Source organism: Sus scrofa, chromosome 5 (assembly GCF_000003025.6).
Source record: "Sus scrofa isolate TJ Tabasco breed Duroc chromosome 5, Sscrofa11.1, whole genome shotgun sequence".
Lineage (NCBI taxonomy): Eukaryota > Metazoa > Chordata > Mammalia > Artiodactyla > Suidae > Sus > Sus scrofa.
The window spans coordinates 23228615-23245296 of NC_010447.5; the positions used below are offsets into that span (position 1 = coordinate 23228615).

The 16682-nt window shown below is 43.2% G+C and overlaps 1 protein-coding gene across 7 annotated transcripts in view; it reads left to right on the forward strand.

Moving 5' to 3' along the window:
• ATP23 (ATP23 metallopeptidase and ATP synthase assembly factor homolog) overlaps positions 1–16682 on the forward strand; it is a 99398-nt gene that overhangs the window by 51761 nt on the left and 30955 nt on the right. For 2 of the 7 annotated variants that reach the window (XM_021091907.1, XM_021091906.1), the window contains exons 2-3: positions 9781–9826; positions 11240–11321. The exons of 1 other annotated variant lie outside the window; for it this stretch is intronic. In XM_021091907.1, the coding sequence (XP_020947566.1) occupies positions 9781–9826; positions 11240–11321 (128 nt within the window). Of the gene's footprint in view, positions 1–5244; positions 5660–9780; positions 9827–11239; positions 11322–16682 lie in introns of those variants that run through there. 4 more of the 7 variants (XM_003481644.4, XM_021091901.1, XM_021091902.1 and 1 more) reach the window with 4 other exon arrangements.

Sequence of the window (16682 nt, forward strand, 5' to 3'; positions counted from 1 at the left end):
GCTGTTTTGTAACCTAAAGAAATTTTAAGGAACATATTTCATTAAAAAGGGAAACAACATGGAATTCCCTTCGTGGCTCAGCGGTTAACGAACCCTAGTAGGATCCATGAGGATGAGGGTTCCATCCTTGACCCTGCTCAGTGGGTGAAGGATCTGGCGTTGGCTGTGAGCTGTGGTGTAGCTTGCAGACGCTGTGGCGTAGGCCGGCAGCTGTAGCTCGGATTTGGGAATCTCCATATACCCCGGGTGTACCTTGAAAGAGCTAAAAAAAAAAAAAAAAAAAAAAAAAAAAAAAAGAGCGCGCGGGGTGGGGGGGAAACAAGGTTGAATGTTTTCCATTGTATTTTTGGTTAGACATTTAAACAGTTTCTATCCTTTTTCTTCTTAATTAATAACTGCAAGGGAGAAAAAAAAATCCTTAGAGCTAAATCTTTGCCCATGCTTTCATTTCTTCTTGGTAATTATTTTTCTCTTTTTAACTTAGTCATTTGAATTCCCTATTTCTCCCCTAATGTCTTCCAAATCCACTCCTTTGTTTTTATACTATAAATGAGTGAAGTTATACATATGACATCCAAAGCCTACTCAATTTTTTAAAGTTTACCTTTCTGATTGTAAAGGTAATATATGCTTATTGTAGAACATTAGGAAAATTCAGAAGAATGTGATAAAAATGTCCCCATGCTTAGAAAACTACTGAACATATTTTGGCATAAAGTTTTCTAGTTTTCTCTCCCTGTTGCCTTCATCAGTGAATATTAAGAAAATGTTTGCTGGGATTTCCCATTGTGGCTCAGTAGGTTAAGAACCTGACATAGTGTCTGTGAGGATGTGGGTTTGATCCCTGACGTCACTCAGTTGTTTAAGGATCCAGTGTTGCCATAAGCTGTGGTGTAGGTAACAGATGCTGCTTGGATCTGATGCTGCTGTGGCTATGGCATAGGTCTCAGCCACAGTTCTGATTTGACCCTCTAGCCCAGGAACTTCCATATACTGCAGCTGCAGCTGTAAAAAGAAAAAGGGGAAAAAAAAAAAAAAGAAAAATAAAAGAAAATGTTTGCTAGTTTGGTGGGGAAAAAACGACAGATTTTAATTTGCATTTCTTTGCTTGTTCATGTAGCTGAATAGCATTTCAGAAGTTACAGTCTGGTCTATTTCAGGCCCAGTTTTCTCCATCTAGTCTTCTTTGAGAATTTCAGAATAATTACATTAACTTGTAATGGTCTGGTTTTCCATATGTGTATATTTTATTGCCTAACTAGATGGAGAGCTAGTTGTGTGGTCCTAGAGAAATTATTCAATTATGCTGAGCCTACTTTCTTTATCTGCAAAATAAAGTGATAATAATACTTATTTTGCAGGGTTGTGGTAGGGATTAGAAATAATGTATCTCAGGTGAGCTCAATAAAAAGTAGCTTTTTAAAAAAATTTATAGCTATCAATCTGTATATAGGAGGTGTTCATAATTTTATAATATGGTGAATGAATGAATTATGCTAGCATCCCACTCAATTTAGGTATTTTTTGAGCACCTATGACTCATAGGTGCTATTCATAATGCTCAACATCCCTTGAGCCTTTATGATTTAGATCTGTTTCTTATATAAAAATCCTATGTTCCTCTCAATACAGCAATTTTCTCTTTCCTTTTTTGGCTGTGCCCATGGCATGTGGAAGTTCCCAGGCCAGGGAGTGAACCCAAGCCACAGCTGTGGCAATGCTGGGCCCTTAACCTACTGAGCCACCAGGGAATCCCTCCGCAATTTTCTTATTATCCTGTGTCTGCCACTATGCCTTGATCATCATAGTAGGTGCTGAATAAATGTGTAAGCTGAATTGAGTAATTTAGTGGGAAAAGAGAAACACAAATTAGTTAAAACCTGTCAGGCAGTGATGAAGCCATGATAGGTACAAAGAACTTTGTACACTGGGAGATCAAGAAAGATTGATTTTGATTAAGGGATCCAGGAATTCCTTGTAGATTAAACTTCATCAGGACCTGGATCATAAAGACCGAGGAAAAGGGGCTTAAGGATGAAGGACTGAGTTAAGGCTTGGAGGTATAAGTAAACAGGTTGTGTTTTGTTATATTGATGAAAAAATTAATCTAAGTCCATCTAAGAAAGAAATGGAGGAGTTCCCTTGTGGCTCAGCAGGTTAAGGATCTGGCATTGTCACTGCTGTGTTCTCTCATGCTGTGCACATGGCACCCCCCAAAAAAGAAATGGAAAATTTTATTTGAACCAGCCATGGGATTATAACCCCAGAGAGTCTTTCAGAAAGCTCTGAACACAGCATAGTTACATACGTTTTTGAGACACAGGGTTATACATCAAATGACTTATTGACAGTTTACCCAGTAAGTACTAGGTCTGCAGGTAACAAAACAAGTTGTGGGTCATCATGGTGTTGCCAAAACTCGGCTTCTGTACACTGGTGCGAAATAGAAATGTGGAGACAGAGTTTGGAGTGAAGGACAAAAAATAGCTTTTATTGCTTTGCCAGGCAAAGGCGACCACAGCAGGCTAGTCCCCTAAAGACTGCCCTCCTTTGGGGAAGAATTGCATGGAGTTTTGTGGTCTAAAAGGTGAAAAACAGGGTTTCAGATAAGAATCAGGTTTGGGGCAAACATTCATTCTTTCAGGGAATCTTAGTCATAGAAACTAGTGTCAGGAGATCTCAGCATGATCCTGGGTCTTCTGGGTTATGGCATTTTTTTTTTTTTCTTTTTAGGTATATGGAAGTTCCCAGGCTAGGGGTCGAATTGAAGCTGCAGCTGCTGGCCTTTGCCACAGCCACAGCAACTTGGGATGCGAGCTGTGTCTGCAACCTGCACTACAGCTCACAGCAACACTGGATCTTTTAACCCACTGAGCAGAGCCAGGGATTAAAACTGTGTCCTCATGGATACTAGTTGGGTTTGGTTCTGCTGAGCCCTAACAGGAACTCCCTGGGTTATGGCATCTTGACTTTTCCTGGAATAACAATACTTGCGAAAAGGGCATATTGATTCTAGATTAGAACAAACCTAAAGTTGCTGAAAAATGTCATATGTTTATAATCTTTAACCCACAGGCAATTGTACTCAGGTTGCCTAATCTTTAGCTCATGGGTGATTGTGTTTAGGGTGCAATTGAATGAGGGAGAAGCACAAGGAAGCGCTCTAAGCTGTTCAGTTTTAAAGTATTCATTTTTATTTATTTTAATTTATTTTTTATTTTGTTATTATTTTTTTTGGTCTTTTTAGGGCCGTACCCACGGCATATGGAGGTTCCCAGGCTAGGGGTCTAATTGGAGCTACAGCTGCTGGCCTACACCATAGCCACAGTAACACCAGATCCGATCCGAGTCTGTGACCTACATCACAGCTCATGGCAATGCCGATCCTCAACCCAGTGAGCGAGGCCAGGGATTGAACCTGCAACCTCAAGGCTCCTAGTCAGATTCCTTTTCACTGTGCCATGATGAGAACTCCTAAAGTATTCTTTTTTTTTTTTTTTTTTTTGTCTTTTGTCTTTTTTTTTCTGTTGTTGTTGTTGTTGCTATTTCTTGGGCCGCTCCCGCGGCATATGGAGGTTCCCAGGCTAGGGGTTGAATCAGAGCTGTAGCCACCAGCCTACGCCAGAGCCACAGCAACGCGGGATCCGAGCCGTGTCTGCAACCTACACCACAGCTCACGGCAACGCCAGATCGTTAACCCACTGAGCAAGTGCAGGGACCGAACCCGCAACCTCATGGTTCCTAGTCGGATTTGTTAACCACTGCGCCACGACGGGAACTCCCAAAGTATTCATTTTTAAAAGAAGCTTAAGGAATATAACTTTTCTCTTAGGTATATAAGATGCCTACATCATTAGGTGTATCCCTTGATGGGGAACCAGGACACTGCCCCAAGGCTGTACTATTGTTGCATGACTGTTCCTCCCTTATGTTTTTTTATTTTGCTTTTTATGGCCACACTGGAGACACATGTAGGTTCCCAGGCGAGGGGTTGAATTGGAGCTGTAGCCACTGGCCCACACCACAGCCACAGCGATGTGGGATCCGATCCACGTCTGCGACTTTCACCATAGCTCATGGCAATGCCGGATCCTTAACCCACTGAGCAAGGCCAGGGATCGGATCCACGTCCTTGTGGATCCTAGTTGGGTTCGTTAACCGCTGAGCCATGAAGGGAACTTCTGTTCCTCCCTTATCTTTACATCTCCTCCCTTCCCAGATCAGCAACTGTCTGAACCTACCCCTTGGAACTCATGGAAGGCCATGGAGGCTAAATGAGGCACATTTCCTAAAAACAAGAAGTGGGGGACACAGAAAGGCTTTTGTGCCCAGGAGCCCCACAGGGCCTTGTTCAATTTCAGTGGCCCCTTATAAAATTAAAGGAGGGAAGTGGGAGTTCCTGTGGTGCCACAGAGACAATCAGCTGTAGTTCTGATTTGACCCCTAGCCTGGGAACTTCCATAGGCCGTGGGTGCGGCACGGGGTGGGGGTGGGGGGAGAGAAGGTTATCTCCCAAGAAGTTATGGAGTAGAGTCATCCTGACGCTTTACAAGATTAAAAAGGGAAATGTTTCCTCCTAAGGACATCTGGCTAATGCAGATGCACAATACACTCTAAATGGGATGAAGGAGGCCCAAACTTGCAGAGAAAAATTTTGTTTAAAATTTTCTTGTTTTGCCATAAAACATGTATTTTATTTCATCAACTATCAGAGTTATTTGGGGATGGCAAAAGAGCAGGGCAGGCAAAGGTGCCCAGATGAGGCAGAATAAAAGTTGGGTCTTATTATTTGAGGACTTTCATGTGACCAGTCATTACAATTGTAGCTTTTAAACATTTTTGAAAACACTACTTTCAGTAGGGCTTGGGGCGTCAGGAGAGAGATGGACCAAAGAGTGCAGTTAGTCTGCTGGTGGATCCTTCAGAGAGAGAAGGGTATTTAATGGCTGGTAGTGGCCTGGAGGTAAGGAAGGAGTGTTCATGAGGAAGCCGGGCTGCAGAACCAGGCTTATGGGGACCGCATAAGCAAGCTGTGGGTTAGCGGCGAAGTCCACAGCAGGCCGGTTGTAACCTGTGAGGACACTTCCCAACTCCAGTTCCGCCACCCAGCACAGGGCCGGGAGCCCCCTGGGGCACCTGCGCCTCTCACCAGGTTACCGAGGCCCCGCCCCACGCTTCTCGCCCCGCCCACCAGCCCTCTCCAAGGTCGTCCCTCCCCAGAGCCGTCGCCCCGCCCCTTACCGTTGTCCCGCCCCACGCCTCTTGCCTGGCAGCCGATCTGTCTCCCTGCTAGAAATCCTCTCCAGCCGGATGGCCCTGGCCCCGCCCTGCGACTGTTGCCTGGCTGGCTTCTGGTCGGCGGGCGGAGGGAGGGCCTAGGCGGTGTGCGTTGGCGGGAGGGAAGTCAATTTCCCTTGTCTCGCCTCCGGCCGCCCGTGGCGGGAGGAAGCAGGGGCTAGGTCAGTGGACAGCATGGCAGGAGCTCCGGATGAGCGTGGCCCGGGCCCCGCGGCTAGGGAACCACTGCAGCAGCAACACGTCGGATGCCAAGTCTTCCCCGAGCGGCTGGCCCAGGGGAAGCCCCAGCAAGGGTTCCTCTCCAGCTTCTTTACCGACAACCAGAAGTGCCAGCTGATGCTCCTGAAGACGCTGGAGACAAGTAGGAACCTTAACCCAGAGGCTGGGCGGGGTGGTGTCTGACACCCGGCGAGCAGGGAAGGGCCTGGGCGCCGCTCGGCTAGGGGGCTCCAGGTTCGGGCACCTCAGAGCAGAATTTAGGCCGAGTCAGCCTCATGGGGGCGGATGTAGGGGTCTGAGCCTCAGCTTAGGTCAGAGGAGGTGCTGAGGCCCCTTTCTGCACTGCTTTTGCTTGTGGACAAGGAATCCATGAACAAGGAATCGGGTTAGGAGTTTGCCCTTCTTTACCCACCCTTCTGACAGATCCTCAGATTTCTTAGGTAAGTTATGCAGCAACATGGGGACTTTAGAGTCCAGGTGAAGCAGAGTTTTAATGAGCCATCTTAATTAAGGCTTACCTACTGCTGGCAGTGCAAAAGCAACAGTTTCGCAGTCCTACCCTTCCTTAACCAATACATGGATGGACTTCAGAGTGTAGAAACTCCCGACGTGGACCACGAAATCATGTGTGTATGCCCCCAAGTGCATTTTTCTGGAGAGAGAGTTCATAGCTCCATGATATTCTCAAGAGAGGCCCACGACCCTGAAATGGTTAAGAACCACTGCTGTGGGTTAAATAGGGATACTCCCTTCTGACTAGTTTCCCTCTAGCCCCAGGGTCATTGCACTAGAGCTTTCTTAACTTTTTTACATTGCCTTAGACTTCCTAAATTTACTTTGGATGCATTTAGAAAATCAAAGACTTAAATGTATTTGTCCCAAAGCAAGGTTACTATTTTATAGCTGGCCAATCAGAGTTAAAAAAGTCAGCCACACATGGGATTAACATATACACACTACCATATATAAAATAGGTAAGTAACAAGGACCTACTGTATAGCACAGGGAAGTCTACTCAGTACTCTGTAGCAACTTATATGGGGAAAGACTGCAAAAAGAATGGATATGTGTATATGTATTAACTGGTCCATTCTGCTGTGCACCTGAAGCCAACACAACATTGTAAGTCAACTATACTCCAGTAACTTTTTTTTTCTTTTTATGGCCACACCCGTGGCATATGGAAGTTTCCAGGCTAGGGGTGGAATTGGAGCTTCATCTGTGATCTGTGCCAAAGCTTGCGGCAATGCTGGATCCTTAACCCAGTGAGTGAGGCCAGGGATCAAACCCGCATCCTCACAGAGACAACATTGGGTCCTTAACCTGCTGAGCCACAGTGGGAACTCCTCCAATAATAATTAAAAAAAAAAGGCAATTTGGAAAAGAAAAAAGAAGTCAATCATCAGAGATTTTCCAACCTTCTTGAGCTTACTCACATCTAGGGAATAAAGGGAGGTGGGAATAGGTAGGGGAGTAGAGGGAATGATGACATTGTATTTACTTTGTAGATATGTATTCAGTGTTTCCTGGGTTCTGGAATGGAGAAATATAGGATGAGTTAGGACTCTGCCTTTAAGGAGTTTCAAAGTGGAATCCAGTGAAAAAGAACATGAGCTGCAGAGTTACACGTGGGTTCAGAATTTGGTTTCTTGTTAGGTAGGGAAGAATGATTTAACTCTCCAATCCCCTTATCTGCAAGAAAAAGGTGGGGGGGGCAGGGGAAGGATAAAATTACCTCTTTTAGGGTTGTTGTGAGGAATAGATTTTATGAGTGCAAAGTGCCAACATATTTGGAAAGAAAGGGTAGCTAGTCTTACAGTGAAAGCGCCAAAAAATGAAGGAAGAGTTGTGATAGGATTCGAGGAGAGTGAAGTGCTGAGCATGAGCCTGGGTAGGAAATTAACTGGCCTCAGCCTTCCAAGGGGAGGGCTGCTGGGAGAACCTGTTTGTGGTAAAACATCAACCTGAAGCTTTAACATCCTATCCCTGGGGCAGGTGTGATGGGAGAAATCAGGCCTCATGGGAGACCTTGGTTTCTTTTTCTTCAAAGGAAATCCATTCTCAATACTGCAGGTCCTTTTTGAAATACCAAACCTGGTATTCCTGGCAGTTTTTTTTTTTTTTTTTTTTTTTTAAGTGAAACGACTGTATGCTTTTGAACCCACTTCAACTTTGTAAAACACTTAGTTGCTTGAATAATAATGCACTTAGTATGGAGCCTGACACCTGATATACACTGAATAATTATTTTTTTAATTTTTATTTTTTATGGCTACACCCCCAGCATATGGAAGTTTCCAGGCTATGGATTGAGTCTGAGCTGCAGCTGCAACCTATGCTAGATCCTTTAACCCATTAAGCCGGGCTGGAGTGAACTTAGACCTCCACAGCAACCCCAGCTGCTGCAGTGGGATTCTTAACCCACTGTCCCATAGCGAGAACTCCTGAATAATAATTTACTTTATTAATAATTGTCTTACTGTTAACACTCTTAAGAGACATGTAGATCAGTAACCTATACCTAACTTTCAGATCTCACACTACTTTTCTTTAACTCACCTGTTTTAGCTTTCAACACTTAAAAAAAAAAAACAAAAAAACAAAACAGAAACAAAAAACCCTTGAAGGAGTTCCCTGGTAGCTTAACAGTTAAGGATCTGGTGTTGTCACTGTTGTGGTGTGGGTTTGATCCCTGGCCCATGAGTTTCCGCATGCCGTGGGCACAGCCAAACCTACCCCCCCATCCCCCCCAATCCCCTTGATTCTTTTTCTATTTTTTGGCTTATGTTACGTAATTGGCCTTGCATTTATACTCTCAGACAAGACATCTATGTGAAAAGTTGATATTAGAGGTGTTTGGATTCATCATATTTTTCTGTAACCGCTCATAGTCTGTTTCTTAGAAGTCAGGGGTGCGGGGGCTCAGGAGTCGTCTAGGCCTTTTCACCCCCATCCCTGACCAGAGTGTTTACAGACCTCTACTGGAACAGGTTATCTCTGAGACCTTTTGAGGCTACCTGGCTATTGTATCGACAGCTTGAACTGTAGGAAAATCCTTTCTTGTACTAAGTTGAAATCTGCCCCAGGTAACCTCTACCCTTTGGTCCTTGTTCTGTCCTCTGAAGAAATGTTGACTGGATCTGTTCCCACATGGCACCCCTTCAGATACTGGAAGCTACTGTGGTGTTAGTTAAATCTTCTTTCTCTTTCCCAAATGCACAAATCCCTTTCTTCCTGCCAAACATGGTTCTGCACTTTGCTAGTCACCTTCCCCCATGGAAGAGCTCAGTTGGCAGGTCCTGTTTAGATTGTGGTACTCAGAATGCGACACTAGATATGGACCAGGACAGACAACAGTGGGGCTACTTATTGCTTTCCTCTAATCCAGATACTATGCTACTATCTCTATGGATATGGTCCTGGATACCCTCAGTCTTTTGGTATATACTTAAAAAAATTTTTTTTTTGAGTTCCCATTGTGGCTCAGTGGTTAACAAATCTGACTAGTACCCATGAGGACACAGGTTTGATCCCTGGCTTTGCTCAGTGGGTTAAGGATCTGGCGTTGCCGCAAGCTGTGGTGTAGGTCGCAGGTGTGGCTTGGAGCTCAAGTTGCTGTGGCTGTGGTGTGGGCTGGCAGCTACAGCTTTGATTCGACCCTTAGCTTGGGAATCTCCATATGCTGTGGGTGCGGCCCTAAAGAGCCCCCCCCAAAAAATCTTTTTTTGGCTCTTTAGGGCCACACCTTTAGCATATGGAAGTTCCTGGGCTAGGGATTGAATCGGAGTTGCAGCTAGGCCTATGCCTCAGCCACAGCAGTGCCAGATCTGAACTACATCTGCGGCCTACACTGCAGCTCATGGCAGTGCTGGATACTTTAACCCACCGAGCGAGGCCAGGAATCGAACCTTCATCGTCGTGGATACTAATTGGTTCATAATCTGCTGAGCTACAGCAGGAACTCCTTGGTATAGACTTTAATACATTGCGTTTGATCATTTACCTGAGAAGCACATTTGAAATTATCCTAGATGTTTGGTAGTGCCTGTCTTGGTATTTTCGATTAGTGTTTCAATTCCTCAAAGATTTGCTTTGAGGTTAATTTAAACTTGTTCTTTTCATATTCATTTTTATAACTTTAAGATAGTATTATTTTACCAAGATTTGTGAGGTACTTTTTGATATCTTTTACTGCTCCTTGGATAATTTCATTGGTGTTATTTTTTCCAATTAGCCTATGTAATTGAATCAATATCTTTCTAGATCCATATGTCAAACTTCTACTTGATGCCATGAAGCATTCAGGTTGGTAAGTAAATCCTTTTGAAGTGCCCCCGCTCTATGTATTCTGGCTGCTTAAAGCAAACACTCCCCTGCCCTCCTCGCCCCTCCTCCCATCACATCTGGAACTGCTTCAGATTTTTTTCACCTCAGGCCACACAGCCCTTTCCTCCCTTTTGGTAGGTGGTGGTGATTGGCTGCCCTCTCTCTAGGCCACACCTTGTTCTTCCCAAACCTCTTCCGCCCTCAGGCCACATCTCTGGCTCTACCTTTCACCTTGGCTGTTTAGTAAATACAATACTTAAAATCTTTCTTGGGGAGAGGGGCAATGTAATGGTAAGGAATTAAGAGGTACAAACAATTATGTATAAAATAAGCTAAGGGAGTTCCCATTGTGGCTCAATGGAAACCAATCCGACTAGGATCCATGAGGATGTGGGTTTGATCCCTGGTCTTGATCAGTGGGTTAAAGATCTGGCATTGCCATGCACTGTGGTGTAGGTCACAGACACCACTCAGATCCCGGTTGCTGTGGCTGTGGTGTAGGCTGGCAGCTACAGCTCTGATTTGACCCCTAGCCTGGGAACCTCCATATGCCTCAAGTGCAGCCCTAAAAAAGGCAAAAAAACAAAGAACACTCAAAACCACAGCAAAAAAAGCTACAGGTATATATTGCATAGCACAGGGATTATAGCCAATATTTTATAATAACTATAAATGGAGTATAACCTTTAAAAAAAACCCCACTAAAGGTGGCGTATAATAATCACTTAATAATAAATAGTAACTTCTCTTTTTTCTTTTTGGCTACACCTGTGGCACACTGAAGTTCCCAGGTGAGGGACTGAACTCCTGCCACAGGGGTAATCGGAGTCGCAAAAGTGACAATGCTGAGTCCTTAACCTACTGGGCCATGAGGGAACACCAATACTAGGCTTTTAATATAGTCCTATTGTTAAGAATAAACCCTGGCCAAAAGGGAAAAAAAATGTTTTAAGTAATTACCAAACCTGGCTTTTCCATTGTGCCAGCCCCAGCATTGTCTCTAATGGAGAAGAAGCCTCAGCTTGTTATGCATGTAGAGAGCTTCTAGGTGTTATTTAACTTTGAGAGGATCAGACGTGACCTCTGAGGTCCACTTCCAAACATTCTGTCCCAAGATCAGAAACTCCAGCATAGTTCCAATATGGTCTTAATTAGTTGACCAAATGTTTTATGGAATGAGGGCATAGGATTTGAGCTGGGACAGGTTTTGCAGAGACAGTTTACTTACTTTACCGATGAGAGAACTGAGTCCCGAAGGTGTTCAGTTGCTTTTCCAAGGTGTTGTATGTGGCGGTGGAGGGATGCGTGATCTGGGTCTCCTGGCCTGGCTGCTTCCCCTGTGCCCTGTGCATGCTGCTTCTGGACATTGTCTCTTTAATCCATTCTTGCCTTCTAGCGCTGTGAGCAAAGAAAGACACTTTTCCTGTGAAGATTGTAATGGAAATGTCAGTGGGGGTTTTGACGCTTCTGTGTCTCAGGTAGGCATTTTTACCAAGTTGTTTTCCTTTCCCCGCTTCTCTCTCCTGGTATTTGCTGAGTGCTTTCCACATGCTGGCATTCTGTTTGCTAGACTTTGTGCAGGATTCAAAAAATGTGTCATGCATGGTCCTTACTCTTACGGAGCTTGCATCCTCACAGGGAAGATAAGACCTGAATGCAGACAATGATAAAATTTGAGGCAGGTGAAACTCTTCTAGGTGAGTGTGGTTACCACAACGGGACAGTGATGTGACTGACTGAAGGAGGCCAACAGATTATTCAGCTAGAGGATGTAAAGCCCCTTCAGGGGCAAAGAAGACGAAGATTGTTGTCCAGAGCAGGGGCAGCATGAGCCAAGGTGGCCTGTTGGGAAAGTGCAAGGCGTATTTGGGGAGTGACACGCTGTCTAGTTCAGCTGCAGGGCAGGAATGCATGGGGAAGGAGGAGAAATAGGATTGGAAAGCAAGGTAAGCTGCATGGTGGGGGGCTTTGAATGCCAGGATAAAGAGTTGCCCCTTTATATGGTAAGAAGTGATATACATCTTTGAGAATTTTTGATGAGGTGAGTTTTCTCATCTATAAAAATTTGGGGGAGTTCCCTTCTTTGCTCAGCGGAAATGAACCTGACTAGCATCCATGAGGATGCAGGTTCAATCCCTGGCCTTGTTCAGTGGGTTAAGGATCTGGCATTGCTGTGAGCTGTGGTGTAGGTTGTAGAAGCTGCTTGGATCTGGCGTTCTGTGGTTGTGGTGTAGGCCAGCGGCTACAGCTCCAATTCAACCCCTCCCCCGGGAACCTTCGTATGGCATGGGTGCGGCCCTAAAAAGACAAAAAAAAAAAAAAAAAATTATGGGTAATGGTTTTATTTGTCTTACAGAATAGTTAGAAGAATTGAATTTTCTCTTGTACTTTATCAGTAAGCACAGTACTTCTGTCAATACATGTTATTAGTTGTGTATTAGTTGACCATAGGTATATGGGTTTATTTCTGGGCTTTTTATCCTGTTTCATTGTTCTATATTTCTGTTTTTATGCCAATACCATTCTGTGTTGATGACTGTAGCTTTGTAGTATAGTCTGAAGTCAGGGACCTTGGTTCCTCCAGCTTCATTTTTCTTTCTCAGGATGGCTTTGGCTACTCAAGGTCTTTTGTGTTAACATACAAATTAAAATTTTTTTTTTTTTTTTTGTTCTAGTTCTGTAAAAAATGCCATTGGTAATTTGATGGGGATTGTGTTATATACGTAGATTGCCTTGGGTAGTATAGTCATTTGAACAATATTGATTCTTCCATTCCAAGAACATGGTCTATCTTTCCATCTGTTTGTGTTATCTTTGATTTTTTTCATTAGCATCTTATAGTTTTCAGAGTATAGGTCTTTTGTCTCTAGGTAAGCTTTTTTTTTTTTTTTTTTTTTTTGCCTTTCTTTCTTTTTTTTGATTTTTTGTTTTCTTTTCTTATAGGGTCTTTTTTTCTTTTTGCAGCATATGGAAGTTCCCGGTCTAGGGGATGAATTGGAGCTGCTGCTGCCACAGCAATGCTAGATCCAAGCTGCATCTGTGACCTACACTGATCCTTAACCCAGGGATCAAACTGAATCCTCATGGATAGTAGTTGGGTTCTTAACCTGCTGAACCACAATGGGAACTCCTATTCATAGGTATTTTACTCTTTTCGATGCAATGGTAAATGGCATTCTAAGTCTCTTTCTGATCTCTCATTGTTAGTGTATAGAAATGCAATAGATTTCTGTGTATTAATTTTGTATCTGCAACCTTACCAAATTCATTGATGAGCTCTAACAGTTTTCTGGTTGCATCTTTAGGATTTTTTATGTATAGTATCATGTCCTCTTCAAACAGGGATAGTTTTACTTCTTTTCCAATTTGGATTCTTTTTATTTCTTTTTCTTCTTTGATTGTCATGGCTAGGAATTCCAAAACTATGTTGAATACAAGTGGTGAGAGTGGACATCCTTGTCTTGTACCTGATCTTCATGGAAATTCTTTCAGCATTTCACTGTTGAGAATAATGTTAGCTGTGGGTTTGTCATATATGGCCTTTACTATGTTGAGGTAGGTTCCCTCTATGCCCACTTTCTGGAGGGTTTTTATCAAAAAATGGGTGTTGGATTTTGTCAGAAGCTTTTTCTACATCTATTGATATGATCTTATGGTTTTTATTTTTCATTTTGTTAACGTGGTGTGTCACACTGATTGATTTGTGGATATTGAAAAATCCTTGCATCCCTGGGATAAATCCCACTTGATCATGGTATATGATCCTTTTAATGTATTGCTGGATTTGGTTTGTTAGTATTTTGTTGAGAATTTTTGCATCTATGTTCATTAATGATATTGACCTGTAGTTTTTTTTTTTTTGTGGTATCTTTGTCTGGTTTTGGTATCAGGTTGATGGTGGCCTCATAGAATGAGTTTGGGAGTGTTCCTTCCTCTGCAGTTTTTTGGGAGAGTTTCAGAAGGATAGGAATTTACTCTTCTCTAATTTTTTTTCTTTTTCTTTTTCTTTTTAGGGCTGCATGTGCAGCATGTAGAAGTTCCCAGGCTAGGGGTTGAATTGGAGCTACAGCTGCCAGCCTACACCACAGCCACAGCAATGAGGGATTCAAGCTGCAACTGCAACCTACATCACAGCTCATGGGAATGCCAGATACTTAACCCACTGAGTGAGACGAGGGATCAAACCCATATCCTTAAAGATACTAGTCAGGTTTGCTACCGCTGAGCCATGACTGGAACTCTCTTCTCTAAATTTTTGATAGAATTCACCTGTGAAGCCATCTGGTTCTGGACTTTTGTTTGTTGAAAGTTTTTTTTGTGTGTGTTTTTTTGTTTGTTTTCTTTTTTAGAGCTACACCCCAGGCATATGGAGGTTTCCAGGCTAGGGGTCAAATTGGAGGAGTAGTTGCTGGCCTACACCACAGCAACACCAGATCCTTAATCCACTGAGTGAGGCCAGGGATCAAATCCACAACCTCATGGTTCCTAGTCAGATTCATTTCCACTGCGCCACGGGAACTCCTGATATGTATGTTTTTAATGCCATTTTGTTAATTGTTTTGTATTTGTTTTTGTTGGTCTTTTTTCTTCCCAGTTTCTCTTATTCTCTTCTCTTGTGGTTTGATCATTATCTTTAGTGTTGTGTTTGGATTGCTTTTTCTCATTTGTGTGTGAATCTATTGTAGACATTTTGGTTTGCGGTTACTGTGAGGTTTGATATAGGAATCTATGTATACAAGACTAAGTTGCTGGTCTCTCTTTTTTCTTTTTTTTTTTGCTTTTTAGGGCCACACCTGAGGCATATGGAGGTTCCCAGGCTAGGCGTCTAATTGGAGCTGCAGCTGCTGGCCTATGCCACAGATACAGCAATGCAGGATCCATAGCTCACGGAAACGCTGGATCCCCAACCCACTGAGCAAGACCAGGGATGAAACCCGCATCCTCCTGGATACTAGTCAGATTCGTTTCTGTTGCGCCACAGTGGGAACTCCTTTTTTTTTTTTTTTTTGTCTTTTTGCTATTTCTTCGGCCGCTTTCGCGGCATATGGAGATTCCCAGGCTAGGGGTGAATCAGAGCTGTAGCCACTGGCCTACGCCAGAGCCACAGCAACGCGGGATCCGAGCCACAGCTCACGGGATCGTTAACCCACTGAGCAAGGGCAGGGACCGAACCCGCAACCTCATGGTTCCTAGTCGTTAACCACTGCGCCATGACGGGAACTCCGGAACTCCATTTTTTAAAAAATTTATTTTATTATTATTTTTTAAATTTCCTGGTCTCTTGATTGCAAATGCATTTCTAGTATCCTGCATTTGTACCCTCTCCTCTTCTCATGATTGCTGCTTTTGGTATCTCATTTGTGTGTGGATGATTTCCTACCTTTACTGTAGGTTTGTCTTTACTGGTGAGCTTTCTCATTTGTCATTTTGTTGTTTCTAGTTAGGGCCTTTTCTTTTCTGCCTAGAGAAGTTCTTTTGGTATTTGTTGTAAAGCTGGTTTAATGTGGTGCTGAATTCTCTCAGCTTTTGCTTGTCAGTAAAGCTTCTGATTTTTCTTTCAAATCTGAATGAAAGCCTTGCTGGGTAGAGTATTCTTGGTGGTTTTTTTTTTTTTTTCCTTCCCTTTCATCACTTTAAGTATATCGTGCCACTCCCTCTGGCCTGCAGAGTTTCTGCTGAAAAATCAGCTGATAACCTTATTAGGGTTCCCTTGTATGCTATTTGTTGCTTTATCCTAGATGTTTCCAATATTTTCTTTTAAATTTTGGTCAGTTTGATTAATATTTGTCTCAGGGTGTTCCTCCTTGGGTTTCTTCTATATAGTGTTTGTTGAGCTTCCTAGATTTTGGTGAGTAATTTCTTCCCCATGTTAGGGAAGTTTTCGGCTGCTATCGCTTCAAATATTTTCTCCAGCCCTTTCTCTTTGTCTTCTCCTGGCACACCTATAATGGGAAAGATGGTGTGTTTAATGTTGTCCCAGAGTTCTCTTAGACTGTCCTCATTTCTTTTCTTTCTTTCTTTATTCTGTCTGCATAAGTGATTTCTACCAGTCTGTCTTCCATCTTGATTATTCCTTCTTCTGCCTCCTGTATTTTGCTTTTGGTTCCTCATAGTGAGTGTTTTATTTCAGTTATAGTATTTTGCATCTCTGCTTGTTTAATCTTTAAATTCTGTTTTTTTTTGTTCAGCATTTCTTTTCATTTATCCTTCTTTGCCTTTAGTTTTTTTCTGAGATCTTGCATCATCATTACTGTTATTACTCTAAAGTCTTTTTCATGTAGGTTGCTTATCTCCAGTTCACTTAGCTGTTTTCTCAGGCTTTTGTCTTGTTCCTTCATCTGATTCATATTTCTTTGCCTTTTCGTTTTGTATAGCTTTTTGTGTGGTCTCCTTTTTGCAGTCTCTCCTGCTTCTGGTGTCTGCCCTCTTATGGGTGAGGTTGATACAGGTAGCAGTTCCCGATGGTAGGAACTGATACCTTTCCACTGGTAGTGGAGCTCAGACTTACCCCTCTGGTGGGTGGGGGTTTGTCTTTGGGTTGATTAGGGGCAGCTGTGTGCCTAGGAGAATTTTTAGGCAGTCTATTTGGTGATGGGTGGAGCTGTGTTCCCACTGTTTGTTGTTTGGCCTGGGGCTTCTTAGTCCTGATAGGTGGGGCCAGATTTTTCAAAAATGGCAGCCTCCAGGGGAAATCGCACTAATGATTATTCTAAGAAGACTCTGCCTCCAATATCTTGCCCTCACAGCCAGCTACAGCCACTCCCCACTTTCCTAGGAGACCCTCCAAGATCTGCAGCTAAGCCTTACACAGATTCTTATGGAGTACCTGCTTTGCCCTG